Here is a 27,283-nt window from a genome sequence, read left to right as displayed (position 1 = left end):
ACGCACGTACTTAGTTAGGTACTGCACTAGGGCGATAAATTAGCACCATATGTACTGTAATAATACATTACGATACACGTACGTGTGTATAGTAGGAAATTAGCAACGAGTGACAATAAATTGAAACACGACCGAAGGCAGTGTTTTAAATCGACACGAGTTACGAATTACCTTTTCGCACGTGTATTGTACAGTACATATGGCCCTTTAAATTTTTGACATAGGTACGTATTGTCCTTAATCCCGCCCTAGGGCGGTAAAGTAGCACCATATACCAAATATGTACTGTAAAAACTAATAAATCTCAATTCTATCCATGACAGTTCGAATGACCTATTTACTATCCAGTTACGAAAGCAGGGGCTTTCGTACACGTAGGTAGGTACCTAACTTACATACTTACCTACTAAAATGACAGATCGGTTGGACCGGTTGGACAAATTGTGTCAATCGAACAGTAATTTTATAATGGGCTATAAAAAGGCTTTTTATACTAATCTACGTGGCTATGTCGAGATTTGCTTGCAATGTTTAATTTGTTTCACATTATGGTGATATTGTGGTGTTTGACACCGACGCGTGGGCTGCGCAGCGTGCCGCAGTACGCGCGGGATATGTCAGAGCAGTGCAAGCGGCGCGACGCGCTGCCCTCGGTGTTCCTCAGCCGCCAGGTCATGGACGCCGACGCGCAGGTGCTTCACTTCTCTAGGCTGGACGTGCCTTATAGCTGTTTTGCTACTGTAAGGTACTGCAGAGACTGAGGAATCGAATATTTACATGATTTTGTTGTGCGTTCAGATACTCCGGATCTAGCAAATAGTCAGCGATTCTCTACTTACTACGCGTACACCGCTTGCCCTTAAAGCGAGCCATGCGCCAGGCAGGAGATCCGCTAAGTTTAATGATCAGCATCATGAGACCAGCGCGTATTCGTGCAATCTGGACGATCTTTATGTAATGCCGAGTTCACTGTTTGGGCCAACGTAGGCCAATCTAAGGGACGCAGCTATACGGAAGAATATCTTATTCTTATATCAATAGCAATTCTTATACCAATATTGATTGCTCTTTCTAACGCATAACCGCGTCCTTTAAATTCGGCCTACGTTGGCCGCCCAATAAGAGCGCGCGCGACCAGCTATAGAACTTCTATAGATCTTCGCTCTGAACTGAAGACACCTTATAAAAAGTTTTGTTTGTAAAGAAATATTCTTCAATGCATTACAAGTCAACTATCGTTCGTTACTCTTCAGAACGGAGCCTGGCCATAGCATAATCATGGTGGTAGAATTGTCGCCGGGCGACCCGCAGCAAGAGTTATGTACTGACGGATATCAGCTTGGAGTCTTCGAGTATACTGAAACGTTCGGCGGGTACTGGGGCCCGATACCCGACGCCGTTCTTAAACAGGACCCGCAAGACCCAGTGTACACTAAGCAGTACACCCTGGCGACTAAGACGACGACGCCTGTCACAACCAGGACTACAGAAAGTACACTTAGGTAACTTTTAACGAGTTTTGGTAATAGCGGATGGTGCTGGGCCTAAAATACGGCGTTGCGTGAACAAGAGATTTCCTTTGGCAGGATTGGTCCTTAGGACCCAAGGATGGATTTAAGAAGTGGAGACACCGAGATTTTTGATGTAAATTTTTAGGGGGGGGGTCTCTCAACTTGATCTTGATATCTATATCATTTAAGCTACTAGGCCAAGTTTGGTATCGTTTTCGTATAAATCGGGGATGCCGAATTCATTTCTGATATCATAATGACACCATTCAGAAGTAAAAACACATAAAATATGAAAAAGACACTTTTTTTTAAATTCCTCTTCACGCTTAAACCGCTAAACCAATTTAGTTAAAATTTGGTACATAGATAGTTTGAGTTCCAGAGAATAACATAGCCTACTTTAAATCTCAAAAATCATCCTTTAAGGGTGTGAAAAGGGAGGTGGAAATTTGTATGGGGATTCAATAACCGCTGAACCGATTTAGATAAAATTTGGTATAGAGATATTTTGGGTCCCGGGGAAGAACATAGGATAAATATTATTATTATTTTTTTTATTAAAAGTGAAAAGGAATGTGTGAGATTGTATGGGGAATCAATAACGGCTGAACCGATTTAGATGAAATCTGTGTCTACATCTTTGATTTCTTAAACAATTATTAACATCAGACGGCGCCGACGCTTAAACCCCCCCCCCCCCCACCTGCATCAAAAATTTGGGTGGCTCCACTTCTTAAATCCATCCTTGGGTCCTAAGGACCAATCCTGCCAAAGGAAATCTCTTGTTCATGCAACGCCGTGGTTGACCTTTTTATGCTCTGAGCACACTTAACTATAAGCGAAGAATCTTTGAAGGTATCTAATAGCCCGAATATTTATAAGTGGCAATATTGTAGTGTCGTCCCCTTTTCTTAGATTGATTTGAAAGGGGTCATACCTTGCCACTACATTATTGCCACTTTGAATTTCTACACTATCTTGTCGAACTGTATTATGCGTAGTGATGGGCAGTTCTCGAGAAGTTTCGGAAACAAGAGAATATCGCGAGAAGCTTCTCGAGAAATTTCTCTCGAAAGGAAATTTCTGAGAAAGTACTTTAAATATAATAAAAATTAGATTATTTGTTTTTTTATGAGTTGATATTAGTAATTTATAAGTATTCGCAATACATTTTAGTTCTTCTAAAACCTTTAAAGGCAAAATTCTCTTCGTTCTCGAGAAAATTCCGAGAAATTACTCTCTCCGGAGAACTTTCTCGGGTTCATTCAGTACCGTTTAAATGGTAAATAGTTAATAAATAAAACACATTTTTGTTAAGCAGGCAATTCGCAACTCGTGTCGATTTAAAACATTCCCTTCGGTCGTGTTTTAATTATTTATCACCACTCGTTGCGAATTTTCTAATTTTGCACTTCGTACTACTTTTGTATCGTAATATACTATTATGTATTAGCTATTGGAAAAACACATTAAAGCTTACCTCATTAAATGTATTCCCTGTAGTATGGGCTCATCCGAAACACTCCAGATTGATTAATCACTTCAGGTTCTTTCTTTCCTAATTTGTGTATTACTTCAACCGGACTTTTTTCGCAATTTATCATATGCCGTACCAAATCTTTTGATATTTATGTATCTACACACTGCATCACAAAATGAACACACGTCTTTGATACATCCATCGTCCGACAAAGTTCTAAAGTACCTACTCAAACAGTTTACCTTTTTAATTTTAATTTATTAACACATTTGATTTGTCACAACCGTCCACTTTCTTAGTATTGATGGACACTGAGAGAAAAAAGCATTTGTACCCTTCCCTATTCAAAAATTACCTAGAGAATAAAGAAAAATTACATGCAAATAAAACAATGGAGTATTATTGGCGATAAGCATCATGTACAGGCTACAGGAAAGTTTGGCGGCTTTCTTTTGTTTTCTAAACTAGGTACCTGAGATAGTTCATGACCATGATTCTCTGCCAAATATTTCAAATCTGTTTTATTAAATATTTACCGTTCATTTAATTATTGAGTAGAAATTTGTCATTTTGTATTAACTCCATAATATTATATTGTATTACAGTTTGACAAAACAGTTTTCAAGTTCTTTAATATGAAACATTTTTTGTCTTATTATTGCACAACTAGCTTCTGCCCGCGACTTCGTCTGCGTGATGATGATGATGATTGATAAAAACTATCCTATCCTTTCTCGGGGCCCAATCTATCTTCATACCAAATATTGTCCAAATCGGTCCAGCGGCTTAAGCGTGAAGCGGTAACAGACAGACACAATTTCGCATTTATGTATAATAATATCGGTAAGGATTGGCTGTTTTGCATGAACGCCAAATGTAGTCGAGAACAATTTCAAAGAATTTCTCGGGAACAAAATTCAATTATCGCTTAGAACGTTCATTTCATTTGGCAGAAACCAACTTATCAAGCCAACAGCTGTATATAACATAAATCCAGACTATTTGAGCGTCTAAACAATAATACTCGAAACGACCAGTATTTTTTCTTAAATATTCAATCCGGAAATTTTCTCCTGGAAAGCTTCTATGGAGAACGTTCCCGAGAAATTTCTCGGAAACTTCTCGAGAACAAACAGAAGTTGGCCTTTAGTATCGTCTAATTGGTTCGAATACCTTACGCATAGTTATTAATCACTAACAGTTATAAATTTAAAAAATATGAAATTTGATATTGTTTTGATTATAACTATGTACTTTCTCAGAAATTTCCGTCCAAGAGAAATTTCTCGAGAATCACTGAGAATTTCCAGGGGAAGGAATTCTCGAGAACGAGAAATTTCTCGCCGGCACATCACGGATTATGCGACACGCCCAAAAAAATTAATCGACTCTGGTCCAAGACAGCTTATTTATTTATATTGATACACACGATTACAATATGTGGATAGCCTTAGCTGAAAATATTATGGGGTCACTTTGCTAGTGTACGCCATACCTAAGCCTTAATATAATCGTTCATTTAAAGTTTGTTTATGTCTCAATTATCTCAAAGGCTTAAATATAATTTTCTTTTCAGTACTCCTAAAACGACATCTCCAACCTCTAGTAGACCTACAGCTGCGACACAGGATTATATCACAATAGAAGTGCCGTTGGTCAACCTCTCTGCTACTTTGGTACCTATAGAAACTCAAGAACACAAACCTTTTGATCAAGACGAGTTTTTTGATCTATTTTATGATGTAGTGCCGAGGTTTGTATAAATACATCGAATTGCGAACAGTAGGTTAATTTATTGTAGGTATAGGTATATCTTTCAAATTTTAGTCGCTATACCACTCATAGACCGTCTCTCTCTCTGCCCTCCTGAGTCCCGCCTCAGTGAATCTTAGATAATACGAGAAATAATATCGGCTAGGTGGCGGAATGATATATAGAACATTTTCAAGATGCTTAATTTCCGTAATTACGTAGGCAATAACCGCATTTGAAATGATTCGAACTCTATAAATATCGTAGCATCCCGCGTGCATGGGTTATTCCCACTAGTTACCACCAAGTTCTTACCAGTGGTAACTACTGGGAATTTTTTCCCACCTTTTACTACTGGTACCTACTGGGAAAAAAAAATCCCACTAGTTACCACCAACTCGGCTTGGTGGTAACTACAGGGAATTTTTATTCCCAGTAGTTACCACTGGTAAAAGGTGGGATTTTTTTTCCCAGTAGTTACCACCATAATATTGTTAGAATTCAATACTAATAAAAACAGTATAAATAGTATAGTATAAATGTAGCGTGCTGTAATAAATAATTATGTGTCAGTTAGTGATTCAGTAAACTGCTTTAAAAGTGATCAAAAATATTAAAACAGTTTTACCGGTATAAGTGTAAAAACTAAAATAGAAGAGTCTCATTCTAGTTAAGTAGAAATTAACTTATTATCCGGATTAATATTATCTTATTAACTGTAAAAAGAACTGATTTCGTTTTATTATTTACAGCTACTTCATTTCGTTCTATTATAACACGACGCAGAGCTGGAATATGTAGGTATTCATAATTTGTAGTCAGGCAAAATAAGTACAGGGCATGGTTGTTATTAAAACCGCTTAGGGCGCGCTTCAGATGGGCTGACTGCTCGGACTAACCAGCATAGGCTCGCATTCCCATTACGCTCGGGTAGTACATCGCTCGGTCATGTTACGCTGGTTAGTTCGATTGCTTAAACACCCACGCTAGCGGGATGGTAATAACACTCTACCAGAGGGGCATCATATTCGTACACTTCTTTTTTGTATTTAACTTTTATTATTTTGGAAAATATGTTTATTGGAAGAACTAGTGGTGGCAAATATGTAATAATAATATCCAAGCTATCTAATTATTTGTTCCCTCTGCACCACAACTCTCATCGCATCTTGGTTAATCCTAATGTTGGCATAAGACAATGACAAAAACTACCACGATCCGTGAGCTTTCGGTCTAGCTCACATGCCACCCGATAGATAATATAATTATCAAATTATGTCAACCAATACCATTCTTATACCGGTAAAACTGTTTTAATATTTTTGATCACTTTTAAAGCAGTTTACTGAATCACTAACTGACACATAATTATTTATTACAGCACGCTACATTTATACTATACTATTTATACTGTTTTTATTAGTATTGAATTCTAACAATATTTTGGTGGTAACTACTGGGAAAAAAAAATCTCACCATAAAAAACACACACACATAAAAATTCCCAGTAGTTACCACCAAGCCGAGTTGGTGGTAACTAACTAGTGGGAATATTTTTTCCCATTAGTTGCCAGTGGTAAAAGGTGGGAAAAAAATTCCCAGTAGTTACCACTGGTAAGAACTTGGTGGTAACTAATGGGAATAACCCGCGTGCATCAATAAGGCCGAGCAAGATGGGCCATTTTATTCAAAGTTATACACCCAGAAAAAAGTTGTGCTGAAAATTAATCACATAGGAAATGGATGAAAGCTATTTTTATTGATACTTTTATGAGTAAATTTATGTAAAATGTAAATAATTTACTTGATTATTAAGTAATTAATAAAGTAAATAGGTTTTTCTAGAGTAGGGGCGAAGCGAGCGTTCCATTCCGAAACCAACTTGTATGAACGTTTATAATAAAAACAAAAGGATTGAATGTTTGCAATGTGTTTAATATTATTTGTAGAAGAGTAAATTATGATATTGCACTTTCATTTTAACATAAATGTTAGCCAACTTTTTTTAGAGACACTCGCATAATTCTACTCCGTGACTCGGAGGATAAAATGAATCAAACTTTTTCCCATTACTATATGGTTTTACGGGTTTATTCGATCGAATCACATGTAATTAAATTGATAAAAGTTTATCATTTTATATAAAATAATGAACACGTAACTTTATAAACAAATTATACAATATTTTAGCAAATTAAAATATTTCTAGCACGGGACAGTGACAGAACAATTTCTAAAGACGCGTCCAGAAGTAATAGCAGAAGTCTAATTTTTAACACAATGTACCACCTCTGGAGTTGCAGGCGTCCATAGGTTACGGTGACTATTTACCATCAGTCGGGCCGTATGCATATTTTCCATCGATATAAAAAAAAATCTAAAGCCTTTATTTTTAAAATCGCAACATAATTAAACCTTTGTCTAAAAACCGGACAAGCGCGAGTCGGATTTGCTCACCGAGGGTTCCGTACAAATTTAACTTATAATTTCTTTTTTTCTTTTTTGACATTTTTCCCTGTACTTGTAGTGTAAGACGACATTACTTGAGAATTTCGAAGTTCTAGGTCAACAGGAAGTTATAAATTTTGATTCCCTTGAGAGTGTCGATATATACGTTTTTTTTGTGTCATAAATGGCCGTATATTTTTTACGTTAACTTAGAAGTTTGATTTTTTCACAGTCACAGCTTCAAGTCTTTAGATGTAGTGAGATTTGGCTTGATACCCTTTATTTTTCCTTTATAACCGAAAGTTAAACCAGGTCTGGTTTAACTTATTCCTCATATAAGTACCTAAACTAAAACAGCACCACATTAAAACAATATGTATGCCGCGTTATGCTTCCATACCGTAGACTTTCTTCGTTCCGCTTATACGAAACCGACGATTGGGTTTCGGAATGGAAGTTTTAGAATCAGAATACTACCTCCGGCGACATTTAACTAAATATTTCATTAAATATCGTTTTAAATAAGATAATTTGGATTCTGTATAAGTACGTTATTTGTATAAGTAATCCATGTAAAAAATATATACATTACGTAATTACCAGCAAATTTGGTTTCGGATGGTGGAACGAAAAAATGTTACCACTGCGTACATGCACTTTCGATGAGTGTTTTTCGGGCAACTATTCAATGAAAAATTGCGGATATATGAAGTTTTAGATTAATTTTGCCACGCAGAGTAAAATGATACCAAATAGTAGCAATAATATTTTAAATTACACAATCAAATAGCGGTTTCGGAACGGAAAATTCCGCAATTTCAGATTCCGTCTCAACAAATTTTAATAATTTTCAAATAGTGTGTTAGTTTTTAACATCATATGTTTTAATAACATAATAGCGCATATATCAGTCTATATATATTTTGCCGTCGTTAAGTTCTTATACGAATAATTTTTGAATAAAATACTTAAGAAGTTCAACAATCGAGTTGGGACAGCAAAAAACATGACGTTTTTTACCACACAATATTTTTTATTTAATGTATTATTATACTACATGACTAAATGAATACGCTAAATAACTAAAAACTAAATGTGGATTTGATTTAAAAAAAATCTTCATTAAATTAAGCCCTATAAATATGCAAAACATTATATCAAAAGTATGGGACAACCCGAAAACACTGTGTACAACTTTGAATAAAATTGCCCAGATACGCTACGAGTAATCTTTTAAATTAATATTAGGAGGCCAATTCGGACGTACATTTCATATCTAAATGTTGTCATTCGCACGGGCAAATGATAACAAAATAACATAATTTTGATGTCAAAATGTAAATTTGAATTGGTATCTAAGACTTTTTTAAAGGCCGCTCCTGAAAGGGTTTGTTCTTTAAAGGTGCAAGCGTAGAACTTGGCTACGCCGTAGCCCGTAGCAACTTTTAAAAACGTAGATTATTATATTTACTATATAACAATGTACTACGTGAACAAGGCAACAAGCTTAGGGAGAAAGAGAGGTGGGTGTCTCTGGCTACCATATATCAGCTCAGTGGCAAAAGTATATATTTATGTATTTATGCCATACGATTAAATAAAATAAAATAAGTGACAAAAGTGCTTTATTGACAATAAGCCCTTTAGGTTGAAAACGTTCTACGGTCTTTGTCGTGCCAATTACCAATAATAATGTTTTACTCGTACTCGTTCTAGAATCTTAATTCTTAATCTAGAAATACCAATGGATCTAGCCCCGGGACATGGTACATGATAATGAGAGCAACGAAACTTAACAGTTAGTTAGTTTCTATACCTTTTTGCTGGAGCCAGGAGTCAGACGGCTGTTTATCGGCGAAGGCCAGAATAACGGAAAAAAGGAATGCCAAAGTACGAGTAAAGTCACGAAGCTGTCTACTTGTCTCATTTGTGGAGGGCCGGTCCTACAGAATTAATCAAATTACACATTATTGTGGAAATAAAAACGTAGGTAGGCGATAGAATAGAAACATCTGGAAATGTTATATTAAAATTAAATACATCATTCCCCTTAATAACCATAGGTAGCCAGAACCAGAACTCTAAATTTGCATATTTCAAGCAGATACATTATTTATTTCTTCTTTCCAAGTATATTCTCTGACCTCCACCGATGAACAGCTGCCAAACACCTGGATCTAGTAATAAGGATAGTATAGCAAACTAACGTCAAGATTCGTCCTGTACATGATTGTTAAAATGTTTTATGAAATTGCTTTTTACTTTTCCTGGCTCTAGATAGCAGTAGAAAATACTTAATTACGCTCTGTGCAGGCCTGGGCAGCCATACAAGACCAGTATTTTGCCGTTGGTACAAATAGCAGTGAAGGAGCAGGGAGGTTTACGGGAAGCCGACGGACAACCCAGATATGAACTTGATTACGCCGTGGGACCATTTACGCCAGATGAAAGGTTAGTAGAGTTAGAGTAGGTAAATGTATGTAAATACTGATTAACGTCAATAAAGGAGGTGACTGGCCTTCACGTTAGCTTTAAACATCGATTAGTGTTTATTGCGAGATCATACTTTTGCCACTAAACGAAAGTAGCAAGTAGCAATAAACGCTAATTAATAAATGTGTAAACATTCCTCAATGTGAAGGTTAGCCTAGCTTACCCGTATTGTCCTTGCCCGAACCCTGTTTATCTACAAATGATTATAAGTGTTATAACTTATTACGGTTCATAAAATTAGTCTATTAAACAATAACCTTTATGTTTAGACTGACGACACCTGCACGGTCAATGACATCAACGCACATCAATACAAATAGAAACAGTAACAGGTGGAAAAAGAAGAAGTTGGCGAACAAGCGCGTGAAACCTAAAACAAACAACTCGCCACGTACGAGAGAACCCGTCGAGTCACGTAAATTGTATGGATGTTCATGCGTGGAGACCAATAAATTACATAGAAATGCCTCCATACAAAGTTGCATTCCTCTGAAAAATATATGTGTAAAGTGTAATTAGTGAAAACCGTTCTTATTAATAAACTTAAACTAGTAGTTCGCCCTGAACTGAGAACTCGCGGTTAGGCAAAAATTATATAGAGCGATTTTGTTGCACCTACTTACTCGTATAGTGCGACGTAATATAGTAGAAAATAATTTTTAAGAAAAATAAACTGACTTTTAAGGAGGTAAAACCACCCACTTTTCTAGTAGGTAGCATTTCGTTTCTGTAAGGGTCGCAGTTTTAGCCTAACGAACCCACTTCGGTGATAGCAGTTCGGTTCTGTGAGGAGTGCAGTTCGAACCTAACCAAACCCACTTTTCCAGTAGCATTTCGTTTCTACTATTTTATGTCGCACTATAGGCGGCATTGGATCAAAAATAGCGTGGATTTATTGCAAGGTCTGTGGAGCCCTTAACTGATAGATTTAAGTCACCATATAGATAAAAATAAACTGTAGCTGTGGTAAGCCGAAATATTTCCTGTCAAATGTCAAATACCTATATTATGTTTATTTTTATCTTGCTAATTATTTCAAAATGGTAAATTTAAAAACAATATTATAAAAGTGTAAGCCGATCATTTGATACCAAACTCGACCATACTTTCTTGCAAATAAAATGACCAGAATAGCAAGCCCCCTCACAAACAGCTTTTTGGCCTTCTAAGCTTTTCTAGCTCAATAACCTCTTGATCTAGCCTGCTCATAATTTAATGACTAAAATATAATGCCGTCGACTACATGTTTACCCAATTTCATTTAAATTAGAACAAATTTACTTTAGTTATTGAGTATCAAACTATCTTCTGACAGTTCAGCTTAAAAACATCGAAATGCCGGGACGTGCCGCTAGCCAGCCGCGTGTTCAAAGTTGAATGTAAGAACTTCGTTCGCTTCGCTCGCTCGTTCGACAATCGTGGAACTACAAGCGATGATCATATTTAGAACCATACAAAAATGTATCTCTATAGCCTCGCTAATTACAAGAAACTTTGTATTGAGATTAACAATATTTTTAATTTATTCATCTCTACCCTTAGGCATGAAATATTGCTATACAAATACGTAACTGGAACAGGTTGAATTATTTATATTGTATAAATTATATAGTTTTTCAAGTTTCAGAAAAGAATACTCACTCCCAACTACTAACCACAGGCCATCCAACGACGTTATTCTTTCCCAAGACCTAGAAAACAAATACGAGGACCATAAAGAAAAGGAACCAATCAATCTGGTAGATGATGTCATAAAGTCACTAAACGAAAGTGGGGATTTGAAGCCACAAGAACAAGCCAATGACAGTGATGTTATTACAATATTTAATAAGTGGGATAATAGTTACCGAAACTTGAGTGGTAATTATGTACATTTTAGTCTTATTTTATGAGTAACTTAGTTTTCGAGTTCGAATTGGCCTTCAAGCATACTATACCCATTAAATGCTTGAATGCTTTAAGCATACCCATTAAATGCTTGAATGTTTGAAGGCCAGTTCGAACTTCAAATATCCCAAAATAATCTGTTATTGGTGTATATTCATTTCATACATAAATTAATAGGTAATTGATTAGATTAAGATGGTATTTCTAAAAATCACATGTAGTTAATTATAAATGTAAGAAATCAATGTTCCGTATAAAACTTGGTACCTATACGAAACGCTTCTTTTGTTTTATGTATGTTTACTACCTGTCAGTGCGAACTAAATTTATTAATGCCATTAAATAATTATATAGGTATAGGTATTGGATAGAAAAATAAACTGATAACTCCGGATAATAAATTAACCATTTTTTCCAATTTTAGTGTATTTGGACCCGTATCCTAATATAACTGAGATTCCTTTTCGAGGCACAACGGAAAGTGTTTTAAGAAAGTAAGTAGGTACCTATAGGTACATTTATTAATTATTAAGGTACCTGGTAGACCCTTTATGTTATATATTAGTTAGTATACGAAACTTTATTTATACAAAATTTGCACCTATTTGACTAAATAGAGTCGACAAAACTAATATGTTAATTTCTTCGTAATTTAACTTAGATTTTCTTGTTACGAACGTGCTTAGTACTAAATCACAGGACGTGCTAGAAAACACTAGAAATATATCCTCAGTATTGGCATACAATACAAACTCGTACGAGAGAAAGCAGAACCCTGAAAATCCCAATAGCACAATTCAAGCTGAGTCCTTAACGAAGGAAGGAATCACAAAGTCGACAATCGAAATGGACACGGTGCCATTTTTACCACTTACTGCCGAAAGTCTCGAAACTACCAGCAGTCTAATAATTGGAACAGGCAGCAGTCGGAGCTTTGAAACAAGCGTGTATGGTGCGTTGGCTTTTAATATTAAACCTTAACTTATTAACGTCTTAGCGCCACTTGCACCATCCCACTACTAACTAACAACACTAACCGTTTAAACCGTTAACCCAGTGACAAATTGTACTGGTAACCATGGTAACTACAGGTTTAACCGGTTAAACCCGGGTTAGTGAATGGTGCAAGTGGCCCTTAGGGTCGGTTGCACCAAACCGTCTGTCACCGTTAAAGAGTTCGCAAAATTTTATTCTATGGGAATTTACATAGTTCTCTGCTGAGTGACGTTGATCAGTCTGTCAAGTGAGGTGGTGCAACTGGTCATATTATAATACTATCTAATAAATGGGTAGGTATATTATTTCTATGGACGCTATTGTTACCCGCCGCTCAAATTCGTGAGCTCTAAAAAGGATATTCGGTTTTCAGATAGAATCGGACGAAAACGAAGGTTTTTTCATTTAGTTTTAGTTTAGTTTATTTAGAATTCAATACGCAAAGTCGCCTTCGCGTCGCATTTAGCCTTGAATGATATAGAGCAATCAATACCACCATCAAATATTATTTATTGATGTTTTTCGACAATAGATTTTCATGGGGATTATGGTAGACGTTACCTATGCGGCAGGTATTATAAGCTCAATAAACTTTCTGGCAGAACAAGTAAATAAAGTGAAATTTTATATTAAAATTACTTATATGTAAGAATGATTGTACCGTTTGTGCCCAAATACACATTAAAACATACTAATCGGCAACCATTACCGTATTGGCCAGTGTCACTGTGCATGGAACAAGACACCATACAGGATGTTCCGAAAAAGTAACGAGAACACGCCTTAAATCGCGAAATACAGCCACAAGGATAAAGTTTAATCTTAGATTGCCGTCACTGAAATCGCTGTTTAAGTCGATATTAATAAGAGTTATTATTTTTAGAACAACAAGAGAAACGAAGTAGTTTAAGAGCTACTCAAACTTTGACAGATGTTGCCTTAATTCCTCTTATCGCTACAGAGTAAGTATGGGTAGTTTTATAAATGTTATAATTTTTAGGTCCATACTATAAGTTAAATTTAACCAACCAATAATTAAGTAATTATAATAAAGACAGCAGTTGACTAACACTATAATGGAAGGAAGGAGGAAATAGGTGTTATAAGGTAAAGGGCCCCAAGTTCGTGTTAGTACGTTATTTCGTTAGTTTTGTTTGTGGCGCAAATAATAAGGAATTCAAATATTTTTTATTCAGATTATACATATGAAAAATATCTGTATTATTTAATCTCTTCAATAAAACAGTAACCAATATTTTAGTGATTAAACTGAGAGTAATACGACGGTCGAAGTGTGTGTCGAGCTGTGTTGTATGCGTGCACTTTTTTTAGGCGTAAGGTGCGCGCTCTCACTTGTTAAGCTTATAGGAAGGAAAAGCTAAACCCATTCGACTAGTTTTTGGGAGTGTTTCTGGGGGTTCCTTAGTAATTGATTTGATAAGAAAAAAGACTATGCATAGAAATATGTACCTTAAAATTGCAATAAATCGACTCACGAAATAGCGGTCATTTTATTTCTCGTGTGTCTCCTATTTCGTGCCACTAACGAATCAAGGATTTTCTAGATACATTTTGAGTGCTTGTTTTTAAATACATATAACAACGAAGATAATTAAAAAAATAAATTAAAAACAATTAATGTATTTCATGAAGTTTCGTATGAGCGAAATTCGGTATATGTTTTTTTCACTAGAATTCTCATAAAACGAGTTTGAAATTGACCCGAGTTACAATTTTTAAGGTATATTCCACGTATATTCTCATATTAACTACTAACACAATTTTATTTATAATTTGATTTATTTGATTTATTTTTGTGTACCTATGTTTATATTTAACGTATAAGATAGTTAATTTATTTTTAAATAAAAACTATATTTTTTATTTTTTTATTTTTTATTTATTTATATAGTTTGGCTTTTAATCAAGTATTAAAGTACCCATATGGTTTACAAAGTCTTAATTCAACCATTAAAGTCGACGAGTACAAAAAACTGTAAGCTAGCTCTCAATTTAACATTTTTTTAAAATATTATTTTCAATTTGACCTTACAATTACTCGTAAGTAGGTAAGACCGTTAAATATTTAAAATTAATATCAGCAAATTATCACCACTTATACTCTAAGAAAACTTTATTCCGAAACAGGGGACACGAATTCACGAACTTAGGAGCTGAGCTAAATTTGTATCACGAAATGGGAGCCAAATAAAAGGTAGACGAAAAAATTCATATTAAAAAAAGTTTCAACTAAAACCCTATAGTTTAAACATTAAAAATATTAACAAAGAACTAATATAACTTACTTAAAAGCTTTTAAGGTATTGATATGCTTAATAATATTTAAAAAAAATATACAAACTCTCAAGAGCCTTAACCTGCCGAAACAGGGGCTGTTTATCTTATTATAGGTACATTTTTGAGCAATATTTTAAATAAATAAATATTTGGGGACAATCTTACATAAATCGACCTAGCCCCAAACTAAGCAAAGTTTGTAGGCGACGGCATAGATACGTAGGTATATAGATTATTACATACTTATAGTCTTATATACATAGAAAATACCCATGACTCAGGAACGAATATCTGTGTTCATCACACAAATAAATGCCCTTACCTGGAATCGAACCCGGGAATCAGACCGGTCGTCTAAAGTTCGTTAGATTTTAATTATAATGTTGTAAAATGTGTATATAATTCACTGTACCTACTTAATTCATTTCTAGACGATCTTTGTCGGGGACGTTGGTGGATCACGAGTCGTGGGAAAATGTTGTGCAATCAGCGCCAGTGATGGCCGGATTACTGAGCAAACATGGTTCCGAACTCTTAAAACCACAGAGCAAGCGTAGGTATGAAATATGTAGCGAAGTTGTACCTTAAGGGCCACTTGCACCATTCCACTAACCCGGGGTTAAGCGGTTAAACCTTATGAGTAGACAATGAATCTAACCAATTTCGATTACTTAGTACCTACACATGGCATTATTTGACTGGCCCTGAACAGGTTCGAATCCCCGGTTTTTTCAGTAGAACCAACAATGAACGAGTTGCAACTATTCTTCGTTGGTCCATATATTACTATTTTGTGCCGCAGGTACTTAATCTATGTATCACTATATAAAAGCAACATGCTGAATATGCGGTTAAGCACAAACGGATGTTCATTTATAATTGTATACCTAATTAGAGTTGACGATTATTTTAGGCACTAAATAGGACACGTTTTGCTATTTCCAACTTAATTATACTAATTAACCACATTACTCATTATTGACTCGCTAGTCGCAAAACCGGAATCTGCCCTCAATGAAATATTGTTTTCCCACATTTTCATTCATTGAAACTATTGCCGTAACTCTGTCAAATTTAAAATGCCGTTGTGTTAGAAAGAAATAGATGAAATGTTTCACAGGCATATATTAATGCCTGGTTACAATGGGTCACAGTTCACGGCGGAGGCGGCACATCTCGGTGATCATGGTGGACGACGCTCGGCCGCACCGGCGCGTCACCACGAGCTTGCCGGCGCTGCAGGCGAGCGCGTTCAACGCCATCGACATGCACGAATTCGCGCGACTCATCGAGCTCCCGGATGACCAGGCACTTATTCACTTAACTTGTTTATTATTTTATGATCCGAGCTTTAGCTCTGTCACTCACGACTCCGGGCATGTGAGGCATATTGTTTTAATAGTAACGATTGTCTGCGTGAGGTTTTGTTTAGGCAATTGAACTTTATTATGTACAGGGGAAGGTTGATCTTACAGAAAACAAATAGAAAGTAAATATGCAGTCGATACGCATTTTGCGATGCATATTATGTGCCAACTTACTTTGCACTGCGGCTACCCGGTCGTTGTAAAATAAGACTACCTACTAACAATGTACCTACCTAGTCTATTTTCAATATTATGCTGATGATGTTTTTAAGAATAAACTTTACGTAATAGAATACAACCGAATTCACAAAACAGTTTGAAGAACCATTTAAATTATTTACAACAAACTTAACGAAAAAGACGCGAAACGTGGAATACGCATTACGCATTACACCATAAAAAAAAAACAATATAGAACTACAACATACGCCCAGTCTTCTCTTACTGCCCTGGTCAACGTGATTTCAAATAACATCGACGGCAACAACATCGCCACCACGATTATTCAAATCGGCGAAACAAGGATATGCAGCTAGTGATCCAAAAGACTCGAGCCCTGTTAGCTCTTTTTTTAGGGCTCGCCTCATCTATTGACGCCTAAAAGGCTGAAAGCCTATTTTACTAATTAAATAAAAAAGGCTTTTAGCCTTTTAGGCGTCAAGAGATGAGGCGAGCCCTAAAAAAAGAGCTAACAGGGCTCGAGTCTTTTGGATCACTATATGCAACATATATAAGCCTCCACGTACTCTGCTTGCGTACTCCACGCCTTCCTTACTTGGAACAACCATCCCTTTACATTTGAGACTTGAATAGATACCATACCAGCTGGGGATATAGGAAATCTGATGCCAGCGGGGAGGCGATCATAGACTGGGCAGATAGGAACAACACTTTTTTGGCCGTTTCTAACAAAGGCAAAGGAACGTTCAAAGGAGCTCGATGGAGAAGTGACCACAACCCGGACCCAGTCTTCACAATAAAAGCAATAGACGGTACCCCAGTGGCCGCCGAGCGGTACGTGCTTGCGGATTTCCCACATTCTCAACACCGCCCAGTATTAGTTGTCATGTCATAGGTCTGAAAATACCGATGGTTGAGTCGTATCCCGCCTAACACCACCTCCCGGGTGTTTGACCTGACCCTTATGACACAAGAAGACAGCTTGGAAATGTGTTCTTTCTTCTTTTAGATATTAGTATCTATTAGATGACTATTTCTCTCGGTGGCGTTTGTGCCCCAGCACTTCCAAGACCGAGGTGTCCATCAATGAGCGTTACTACTAATAAACGTTACTGAACGTTAAACTAGGGATATTTAGTGAGAATTGCTGTTTATTTATACAATTAGTGCATACTTATAATATATTGTATTGTTCTAAATGTAATAGTAAACTCTGAAGCGCTTGTTGTTCATCTAAATAATTAAACTATGTATATAAAACTGTAAAATAGAAAAACTCTAAAAAGCCGGTTTAATCAAAGTTAAAACCCGGTTTTTGCTATTGGCTGTAAACCCGGTTTTTCCGTTTTTTTCGATTTCGGTGAAACCGGGTTTGTGACGCCTAGTTTAAGTGTTCCCTCGATTCCTCATGGATCCCATTATCAGAACTAGATTTCGACAAAAACGGGACCAATAAAAATTAATCATTTTAAAATCGACTGTGAAATGACGGAGTTTTGAGGTACCAAAAATAAAAAACCGGCCAAGTGCGAGTCGGACTCGCGTTCCAAGGGTATGTGAAACGCGAGTGAATTACCTACCTTTAAAGAACCCCTTAGGGGTCGGATGAAAAACTAAGTAATTAGTCCGACTCACGCTTGACTACATATTTGTAATGGATTTTCCTGTCATCTATAGGTAAAGAAATATTTTTATTTTTTTTTCAAAATTTTAGACCCAGTAGTTTCGGAGATAAAGGGGGGAATGGTCTTTTTTTGGCTATTTTCTTAAATAACTTATAAACTATTTATTTCAAAATTACAAAAAAAATATATTTGAGATATTAACACGATATATTAGTTTAAAAAACATTATTATTTAATTTTCTCATTTACCCCCCAAAAGTGGCCTCCATGTTTAAAATAGAAATAGAAATAGAAATGTTTATTTGCCAGAATACGTTACAATTAGGTCTTAATACAGTTTTAGATTCAGTATTCAGTCGACATAAAGCCAACATGCAAAATGTTTCAGTCATTCGAATTCATTTGTTTACGTAGGATGTCCGTCTTTGGGTCACGAATTTACATATGTGTACCAAATTTCAACTTAATTGGTTCAGTACTTTTGGAGAAAATGGGCTGTGACAGACGGACAGACAGAGAGTCAGACAGACGCACGAGTGATCATATAAGGGTTCCGTTTTTTCCTTTTGAGGTACGGAACCCTAAAAACTAACATACAACCGAATTGAGAACCCCCTCCTTTTGGAATTTAGAAGTCGGTAATATAATAACCGACTTGCAAGACCAAACCGATCCCATACTTAAGTGCTAGCGTAAACAAAGTGTTGCGGCTTAATACTACTACCTCCGACGATTAACGTGATTTTTTAGCTAGATATTTTAGATTTTAGTTTAACGGTGTTTTTAATTTAGGTGCATTTTTGTGTTATTTTACAGATGAATAACCACGTGACGATAAAAATGAATCCCAAAACGAGTAAACAGTTGTTCGATATGTGTAGCGCGTACAACGGAACTAAAACCAGATTAATGGTCGTGTTCAACTCGTCGAGGGTAATACTGAGCATTGAAAACTTTGCAGTACGTATTATTTTACATTCTATAGCATACCAAAAAAATCGTATTGTTCATTCTTCATGTTCTTATATCGATATGTATCTGTTTGTGCCAAAGCATAGGTACCTGTTACCCGAAATCCTTTCCCTTAGCTGTCGTTCACGAATTGATTGAAAACTTAACATAGGTAAGAACATAAACAAAACTTAATTGAAAAAAATTGCTTTAAGCATTTAAAGTCGGGTCAAGAACCGACGAGACGAGAAGAAGAAGGTTACATTCGGATGGCAACTGCAGCTGCATTACTGGTTAACTGCTACGGCTTTTACGCGGGCGCTGTCTGTTCTAATAGCGCCTATAACACGGCTGCGAATGTCACTCATTTTATTAAGGATATTTGACAGTGACAGCGCCGCATCAAGGCCGCAGCAGTAATGCCAGAACAGTAATGCAGTTGCCATCCGAATGTCACCTTAACACTTTTGATAACACGTAACACGCGTGAACAAATACTATATTAATCCAAATTGAACAAAGCTTATGCAAGCAAAGATGGCTTGAGTGTCTAAAAGAAAGATCATACTTTGTAATACCGTATATTGTACATGTTTAGATGGCGCACGTCATGGTGGCTCTGACGACGGCGCGGCCGCTGGCGCTGCTGGAGCCGCAGTGTAAGAAGAACCTGGTGGAGTGCCAGGTGGAGGGCACCCGCCTCTGCATCGACAGCACCAACGCCTGCGACGGCATACCGAACTGTGGATCCGCATGTGATTGTTTTTCTGTTTACGTCATCCTGGCTGGCAAGCTTCTCGAGTCGATGGTTGTTCGGAGTCTCCGCCATTAGAGCTCGCGATATTAGCAAAACGGTTCCTCAAACCTTGGCGCATTATGCTGTGCGTGGTACGAAAGATGGCGTATCTCACAAAATGGATAGGCGCTGCCCGGCGTCGTTTCGATTAAGCAGGTACTGGCACTTGGCAGTAGCATATGAGCTGTTATAGGTAATGCCGTCGAATTACTTCATGGGCAGTTTGATGTATTCACAACCATCTTGCTAGCACGGTGAACGTGGACGTGTAACAGGGCATGGCATGGTATGGCATTACAAACCGAAAACTTGAACATGCTTTATTCTTCACTTGACTGTGGAGTCTGCATGCCGTAGTCGTGCGGATGTCGTACCTGCGGCAATTAACACATCTATTGTAATTACTTTTTCAATTAGTAGGTACCTACAGATGACATTGCTTGCTAAGCTCATCAATTCTAATACAGTAACTAAATATCTACATATCTAGAAATGTATTAAGGATCGGTACTCAATCACTCATATACCTAACGCTGAAATTTCATCAATAAATCTTCCTATATAGATCATTGCACAATCACGGAATTTGCGATATTGTGTGGTACCATTGTTGCCACAGTTAACCCACATATGCCCATTGGGTCGTTTTCGACCACTGAATAAAACTCGCTCCTACACATTAAAATTAGTAGGAGAATGACTGTAACCTCAAGGAGTTCACAGAGCTTAAACCATTTTTGGGCATATATGTGTTAAGTAACTGCCCAATAATGAGCCATATTGCGACCAAACAAGGACTATTATTGTTCAGTTGAGTGTTTATGTACAATGAACCACCAACTGTGGATATCTAGATGCCTACGACGAAGACCGCGTGTTATGCGGCGTGATCGACGGGCAGCGCAGCGTGTACCTCGCCGCGGCCACCTGCCTGGCTGTGTTGGTCACGATGCTCTACATCACACACTACTGGCTTCGGATATGCGTGCCCAAAGTTGCGGAGGCATTCTTCGTCTACTATGATAGCGCTGACAATGAGTAAGCATTTTATTTTGCTATTTAGTACATCATAGTACATGTACTAAACACAAACACATTTAACTGACCACCAGTAGACCTTGTCTCGTCGCAGTCGCAGTAAAGTTTTCGAGATAATTTTCACTGAGCCAACTAAGGTAGGTACGTAATTTGAATATGGTTGTTAGTGGAAACTAGCAATAAAAATAGCAAATAAGGTACAAACAGGTTTCGATGAGAATTATCTACCCGGGTACCTACAAATAAATATTGGTTTATACTCTTAAATGAGATAAAATTTTAACTTTTTTTTATTGGTCTAATGTAGGAGAGTAGGCATATTAAACACTTAACTCGCTCCAAAAAAATATGCTAGATGCTGATTCAAAAATACAACTCACCAAGTGAATTAACTTACCGAAAACTTTAAAAGCTCTTTTGCTCTTTAACCATAAAGAATGATGATATTTATAATTGGTATAAATACTGTTGCTTAGGTATTTTATTTTCTTTTCAGGTTGTATTTGGACTCAATTATGCGCTCCCCGATGGATACTGATCGCGACCAATATATGTACAATAGCGCTCTCTTTGACGAAGAGAATATGTTATATTCCCAAAACACTGGAAAACCCACAAATATTTTCCAGCGCGCGTTTTCTATTTTCCACAAAATAACCTTATTTAAGCAGAGGCGACCGTCGAATAAATTAGAAGAAGTGCATGGAGCCGGAAGATCGGTATCTACAGAAGTGCCCCGGAGGAACTCATTTACTGAGTCCGAACTGCTCAGTATGATGAGCGACGGAAGAGATCAAGAAGTACAAACAGGAGAGAGTCTAGAAATGGCATATTTAAAAGTGATAAACTCCTTGAAAGAAAGAGAATCTGACAAGAGACCGACCAAACAACGCCTACCTTCAGTGCATAATGTACTATTAAGAGATTTTCTAAAAGCTAAATTATCTAGTTCTTTGGATACGAGTTTAGATTCACCCGGTCCGTCTGGAAGGAGCGCGGTCCTTGCGCCTCCACCCAACTTAGAAGAAAAAGAAATTCATAGCACTTTATATGATCCCGGCACAAGTAAGACTTCAAAACCAGAGAAAATAAAATCTTCGGGTAGTGGAGGAAAACGGGGTAGGAAGTGCTTGAGATTTAATGAACTCGCTACTTTCATACCCCGGGACGACGAGGAGGGCGACGATCCTACGGAGACGGAAGAATTGTCAACGGGAAAACGATCACATAAAAAAAATGATGATAATAATTCAGAACATGGAGGTTCAGATTTCAGAAAATTCTTTAGAAAGAAGAAAGATCATAAATAATAACTTATTAAATATGTAGTATCTAGTTGATAGTATATAGTAGATAGTACTTGCGTTTAGTAGCACATTCATAAACTCATAGGTACTAAACACTAATCAATATGTAAACAAGCCTTAAGGCAAGTGTACACGTTCATAGGGGCCATATTAGATAAAAATAGATTTGTGATTATCTCCGAAACGAAGTTAATTAGAATACCGGTGTCTTTAAGAAACTAACTTAATTTATGTCAGGAATGCAACCTTTAAAGTTAAAGGACTTTAAAAAAACATCGTGTATGACATCCTAACATAATATTCCTTAATATCTATACTGGAATGCATTATGGTATATTATAATACCACTTTGACATGGTTTTCGTGGTGGCCCAGGGATTCCATTGAACGTATGTAGGAAAGACGGCAAACTGACGCAAGACTTGCACGTCCCGCACCGCTGTTTCCTAATTAAGAGCAATTGTGGACCGGATAGGACACGTGCCAAAATGTCGTGCCTCTTACGTCATTGTACAGTTGTAATAAAAAACACATTAGCAGATGAAACTATTGTCTTTGTGGACAGGGTAATAAAGGTATACTTACACCGAAAAGTTAATAATAAAAATAAAGCAACGGGTTGCACTCCGGAAGTTCCGGCAGAAGTGAAAACTCAATGAATGTCTGCAGCACTATGTATAATTGAGGTTAACGCCATCTAGCGTTATTTCGTCGCATTACTTGAAACCCCTAAGCACATCACTGTGAGTACTACAGTTATATTAATACCAGTTTGAGGGAAACTCACTAGATGGCATTTAAATCAAAAAAGAAAAACACAATGACATTGTCCGTCACACGTGACGTTACGCAAGCGCCCTGCGCCGCCTAAACGAAACAGCAGGCTCATGCATACATTTTCGCCGCGCGGTAGAAAGAGAGGGTTACGTCTTACGTCTTAGCGGTTTTACACTACGTCCGATCCGAATCCGATCCGGATCCGTGAAAATATGGTCCGTAGTAGGCGTAGAACTATTTTTATGGTAAGTTACGCACCGCACACGTTGAATGACGGAAATAAATTGGATGACGGAGATCGGATCTAGTGCGTAACTTACCATAGAAATAGTTCTACGGCTACTACGGACCATATTTTCACGGGTTGGGATCGGATTCGGATCGGACGTAGTGCGAAACCGCTCTTACGCTGTCTCGAGTTTAACATTTTTTCCCCACCTCAAAAAGTGCACAGCGCCGCTAAAGAAGTTTTCACTTCAAAAAAACAAGGTTCGCTTTATTTTAAATTTTTGCCCAACTATCTCTGATCTAATGATTTTAGCAGTCTATGTATAAGTATGTAGTTATGTGGGTATGTTTGTGTCGAATGTTCCACCAAAATTACTGATCCGATTCTGGTGAATGAGGTGTCAATCGATGCGTTTTAACAACATTAAGCTACATTTTTGAAAAAGTTTGTAACAGGAGAAGGTATTTAATGAAACGATTCGTATAAGGGTTGCAATTTCTGAAACATTTTGTTGTGCCAGCATAGTAAGACTAGTCCTTATAGCCGAAAGGCTATAGACCCGCTATAAGTTTTTCAGTGGATATATTCATTACAACGAACTAGAAAACTACATGGCATAATAATACCAAATGGTTCAGAATTGTCAATTTCGGGCCGCGGACGGAACACATCCCAAAACAGTTTCAGGACAAGAAATTAAAATCAGCCTGGTTTATTTAACTGGAATGGTTATGATATGACATTGTAAGATTATGCACCTGTTAGTTTACAATTTAACGTAAGTTAGGTTAGGTTAGATCGTAATATTCCTACCCTCAGTTTATAATTTAACTAGCGAGATTGTAAACTTACAGATATATTTTCAGATGATTTGACACTAATCTCGCTATACGTAAATAAGTTAATGATTCTTAAACGTTATAATGTATAAATCTAATATAAGATCTAAAATGACACCACGAATCAAAAACTACGGACATAGGTAACATAACGAATATGATGGGTAGGTACCTATACAAATATTCATCTAACATGACTTTATGTCAGTTCCAAAAAAAGATAAATGTCAGGCTAGTGGTGGGTTACAGTCGGTGCGTGCGAGGTCATTTCAATTGAAGTCAATTAAAGCAATTGAGTCCAATTGAGAGAGCGGCAGATTCTGTGCTCGCTACGTCGCCAGAGAGATTTTATGTGCGACGCCTACGCCCCGTCACATGATTCTTCACATAGACGCCTATACCTATGAGAACATACATTACATATATACCATAAAATCATTCTTGTCGATACAAACTAGGTATTGTAGTATATGTATGTCTAAGGACATCAATTGCAAGGTGAAATTACTTAGCCTTTTCTATTGAGAGGTTTGTGTAGGTGCTTAAAATGCACCCATTAAAAAACGATATTTATACTAGTTAAGTCACCCCTGACTTCACATATTTTTAAGGAAAAGAGCAACACATTAAAATATTAGTATAAATCTACAGCTTCTGTGCTAGGTGTGCATGTATCCGATGAGTTTTGTAGCTAGCTACGAAATGCGAATTATTTGTATTTGTCACAAATAATTCACATTTTGTTAGGTAGGTAGGTACAGTCAGCGTCATATAGTAGGTAGCATCCAAAGTATTCAAATAGTTCGATACACTATATTATTTGTATGGCGTACCGAACTATTTGAATACTTTGGATGCTACCTACTATACGACGCTGACTGTACCCTTAAGTAGTAACAAATTGAAATATATATCAAACTAGCGACCCGCTCCGGGTTCGCACGGGTTACACTAAACCTTAACAAATTATACACCTAAACCGTCCTCAAGAATCACTCTATTGATAGGTGAAAATCCATTAAGAAGTTTTCGAGTTTATCGCGAACACACAGACAGACGCAGCGGGGGACTCTGTTTTATAAGGTGTAGTGATGGGTAGTGTCCCTCGCGTAACCACTATTTCCCATATCATAATCAGCTACGTAGGTACTGAGATATTAGGATATTACTCTCTACCTAACTACTGCCCTCCTGCTGATAATCAGCAACAAAATAAGAATGAATGCGTACCTATTGTTTATTAGACTCGTCATATTTTTCGTAAAATCGATTTCGACTGGACTACGATCGATTTTTGCTAAGCGCCACCGTTTAAGAGTTATTTACAAAAAACGAAAAAAAGGGACCTTTAATGTCAAATATCTTACTACCGGTCAAGATTTCGATCAAGCAACCGGCAAATTCGGATTCAGCGGGGTCTAATTAGGTTAAAAAACCCGGTTGCTTAAAAGTAATATGATTTGCCAGTCGCATCAAGGAGAGTGATTTTGAATTTTTTTTGTCTAGTCTAAATTATTATTTGTGAACTCGAAATTATAAACAAGGAAATAAGTGTCTCCTAATGTGTCTAGGTACAGTAGGTACTGGGTAAGATAGAGTTAGACCAAGAAAAGTCTGCAGCGATTTTGATAACCCACGCAGTGCAAGTCATCATTTCATAGAAGTTTGACATTTAAAATAACGCTTGCACTGCGTGGGCTATCAATATCGCTGCAGACTTTTCTTGGTCTAACTCTACGTACGTTGCCATTGCCATATCTTCGCCCCATATGGTTTTTATTGAGTCGGATTCTTTGCTACTTATTACCTATTACCTATACCTACGCGTCTTATTTGTAAAGCCAACCCTATCTAAACCAATGTGGTGACATACGGTCAAGGAATTTAATTTAAGTATATTTTCGTCAGTATGAGGTACCGATTTTCATATTGATTGTCACTATGACAAGTAGTCTGTTCGAGAAACTGAAAACGGTGAAAATAGTCTGTTCGAGAAACGGAAAACGGTGAAAAATAGAGATAATACTCCTAAAAATACGTGTGATACCTCATTAGATTCGTAATGATGTCTAGAAAAATGTATTCGAAGCGTGTATTAGCACACAAAAAATATCAAAAGTTATAAACAAAAAAAGGGAAAAAAAAAGATATTTTTTATTTTCCTAAAGTCTCAAAAAGTATTAATATTTAAGAAACCAAAATTAATACTATAAAAGAGGAGGATATTTCCAATCAAACATTCCATACTTGCAGAACTGTATCTCCATTATTTATACTTTTTTAGGGTAATACTTTTAAAATTATATTTAATGTTACGTAATCGCTTTTTCACGCCGCGCGTTTCCCGAAATTGAGGCGCGGAGGGCTGTGTTCAGCGTTGAATAAAAAATATAAATAATGGAGATACAGTTCTGGTAAGTATGGAATGTTTGATTGGAAATATCCTCCTCTTTTATAATATTAATTTTGGTTTCTCAAATATTAGTACTTTTTGAGATATTTGGGAAATAAGAAAAATCTACTTTTTTCTCCCTTTTTTTGTTAATAACTTTTGTAATTTTTTGTGTGCTAATACACGCTTCGAATACATTTATCGAGACATCATTACGAATCTAATGAGGTATCACACGTATTTTTAGGAGTATTATCTCTTTTTTTCCCGGTTTTCCGTTTCTCGAACAGACTAAAAATAAAGATACTACTCCTAAAAATACGTGTGATACCTCATTAGATTCGTCATGATGCCTAGAAACATGTATTCGAAGCGTGTATTAGCACACAAAAAATATCAAAAGTTATAAGCAAAAAAAAGGGAAAAAAAGATATTTTTTATTTCCCCAATATCTCAAAAAGTACCTATTCATATTTAAGAAACGAAAATTTATATTATTAAAGAAGAGGATTTTAAATTTTTCACCGTTTTCAGTTTCTCGAACAGACTAAAGGTACGAAGTGGTACTGAAATTAACTTCTATGAGTATACAACCCGTTATCAATGTTCCAGTTCAGTGAAAGTATAAGGGATGCCAATAATACGTGCCCTTAATTCGGCTTTATTAGATATGTATAGGGTGGCTAAAAATAAGTGCATTCCCATTGCCAGGGAGGTTTTGGGATTATACTGAGCAACTTTTACTATGGGTCCAACCCCGAAATCGCGAAAAAAATTTTACCCTGCCATAGAAAATAGACCACCCAAAATTATTTTTCGCGATTTGATGTTGGTCCCATCCTGTATAACTTAAACGACTTATCTAGTATTAAGTCAAAAATACCTACTTGTATCATGGGCTTTTACTAATTCAACAT

The 27,283-nt window shown here is 36.6% G+C and overlaps 2 protein-coding genes across 4 annotated transcripts in view; one reads left to right on the top strand and one right to left on the bottom strand.

Moving 5' to 3' along the window:
* The first annotated feature begins 486 nt into the window (after positions 1-486).
* Positions 487-22,709, top strand: LOC134804645 (uncharacterized). 3 transcript variants are annotated; one of them, XM_063777753.1, is made up of 15 exons: positions 487-745; positions 1,254-1,502; positions 4,568-4,744; positions 9,505-9,642; positions 9,954-10,106; positions 11,312-11,544; positions 11,996-12,065; positions 12,258-12,523; positions 13,451-13,529; positions 15,297-15,422; positions 16,020-16,173; positions 18,854-18,997; positions 19,587-19,743; positions 20,639-20,822; positions 21,319-22,709. In XM_063777753.1, exons 1-15 carry the CDS (start codon positions 528-530, stop codon positions 22,130-22,132), a joined length of 3,162 nt encoding a protein of 1,053 aa, XP_063633823.1. In that variant the 5' UTR covers positions 487-527; the 3' UTR covers positions 22,133-22,709. The 3 variants fall into 3 exon arrangements, with proteins under 3 accessions (XP_063633823.1, XP_063633822.1, XP_063633824.1); XM_063777752.1 differs by having other exon boundaries at positions 11,306-11,544; positions 21,319-22,708; XM_063777754.1 differs by having other exon boundaries at positions 488-692; positions 11,306-11,544; positions 21,319-22,707.
* Positions 19,888-27,283, bottom strand: part of LOC134804651 (transcription termination factor 5, mitochondrial-like) — a 23,913-nt gene continuing 16,517 nt past the window's right edge. Inside the window, exon 9 of the mRNA XM_063777761.1 lies at positions 19,888-20,158. The gene's annotated coding sequence lies outside the window, so the exon portion shown is untranslated. The remainder of the gene's footprint in view (positions 20,159-27,283) is intronic.

Source organism: Cydia splendana, chromosome Z, assembly GCF_910591565.1.
Source record: "Cydia splendana chromosome Z, ilCydSple1.2, whole genome shotgun sequence".
Taxonomy (NCBI): domain Eukaryota; kingdom Metazoa; phylum Arthropoda; class Insecta; order Lepidoptera; family Tortricidae; genus Cydia; species Cydia splendana.
The sequence above is the reverse complement of the archived record's forward strand: the minus strand, read 5'-3'. Positions and strand labels throughout refer to the sequence as shown.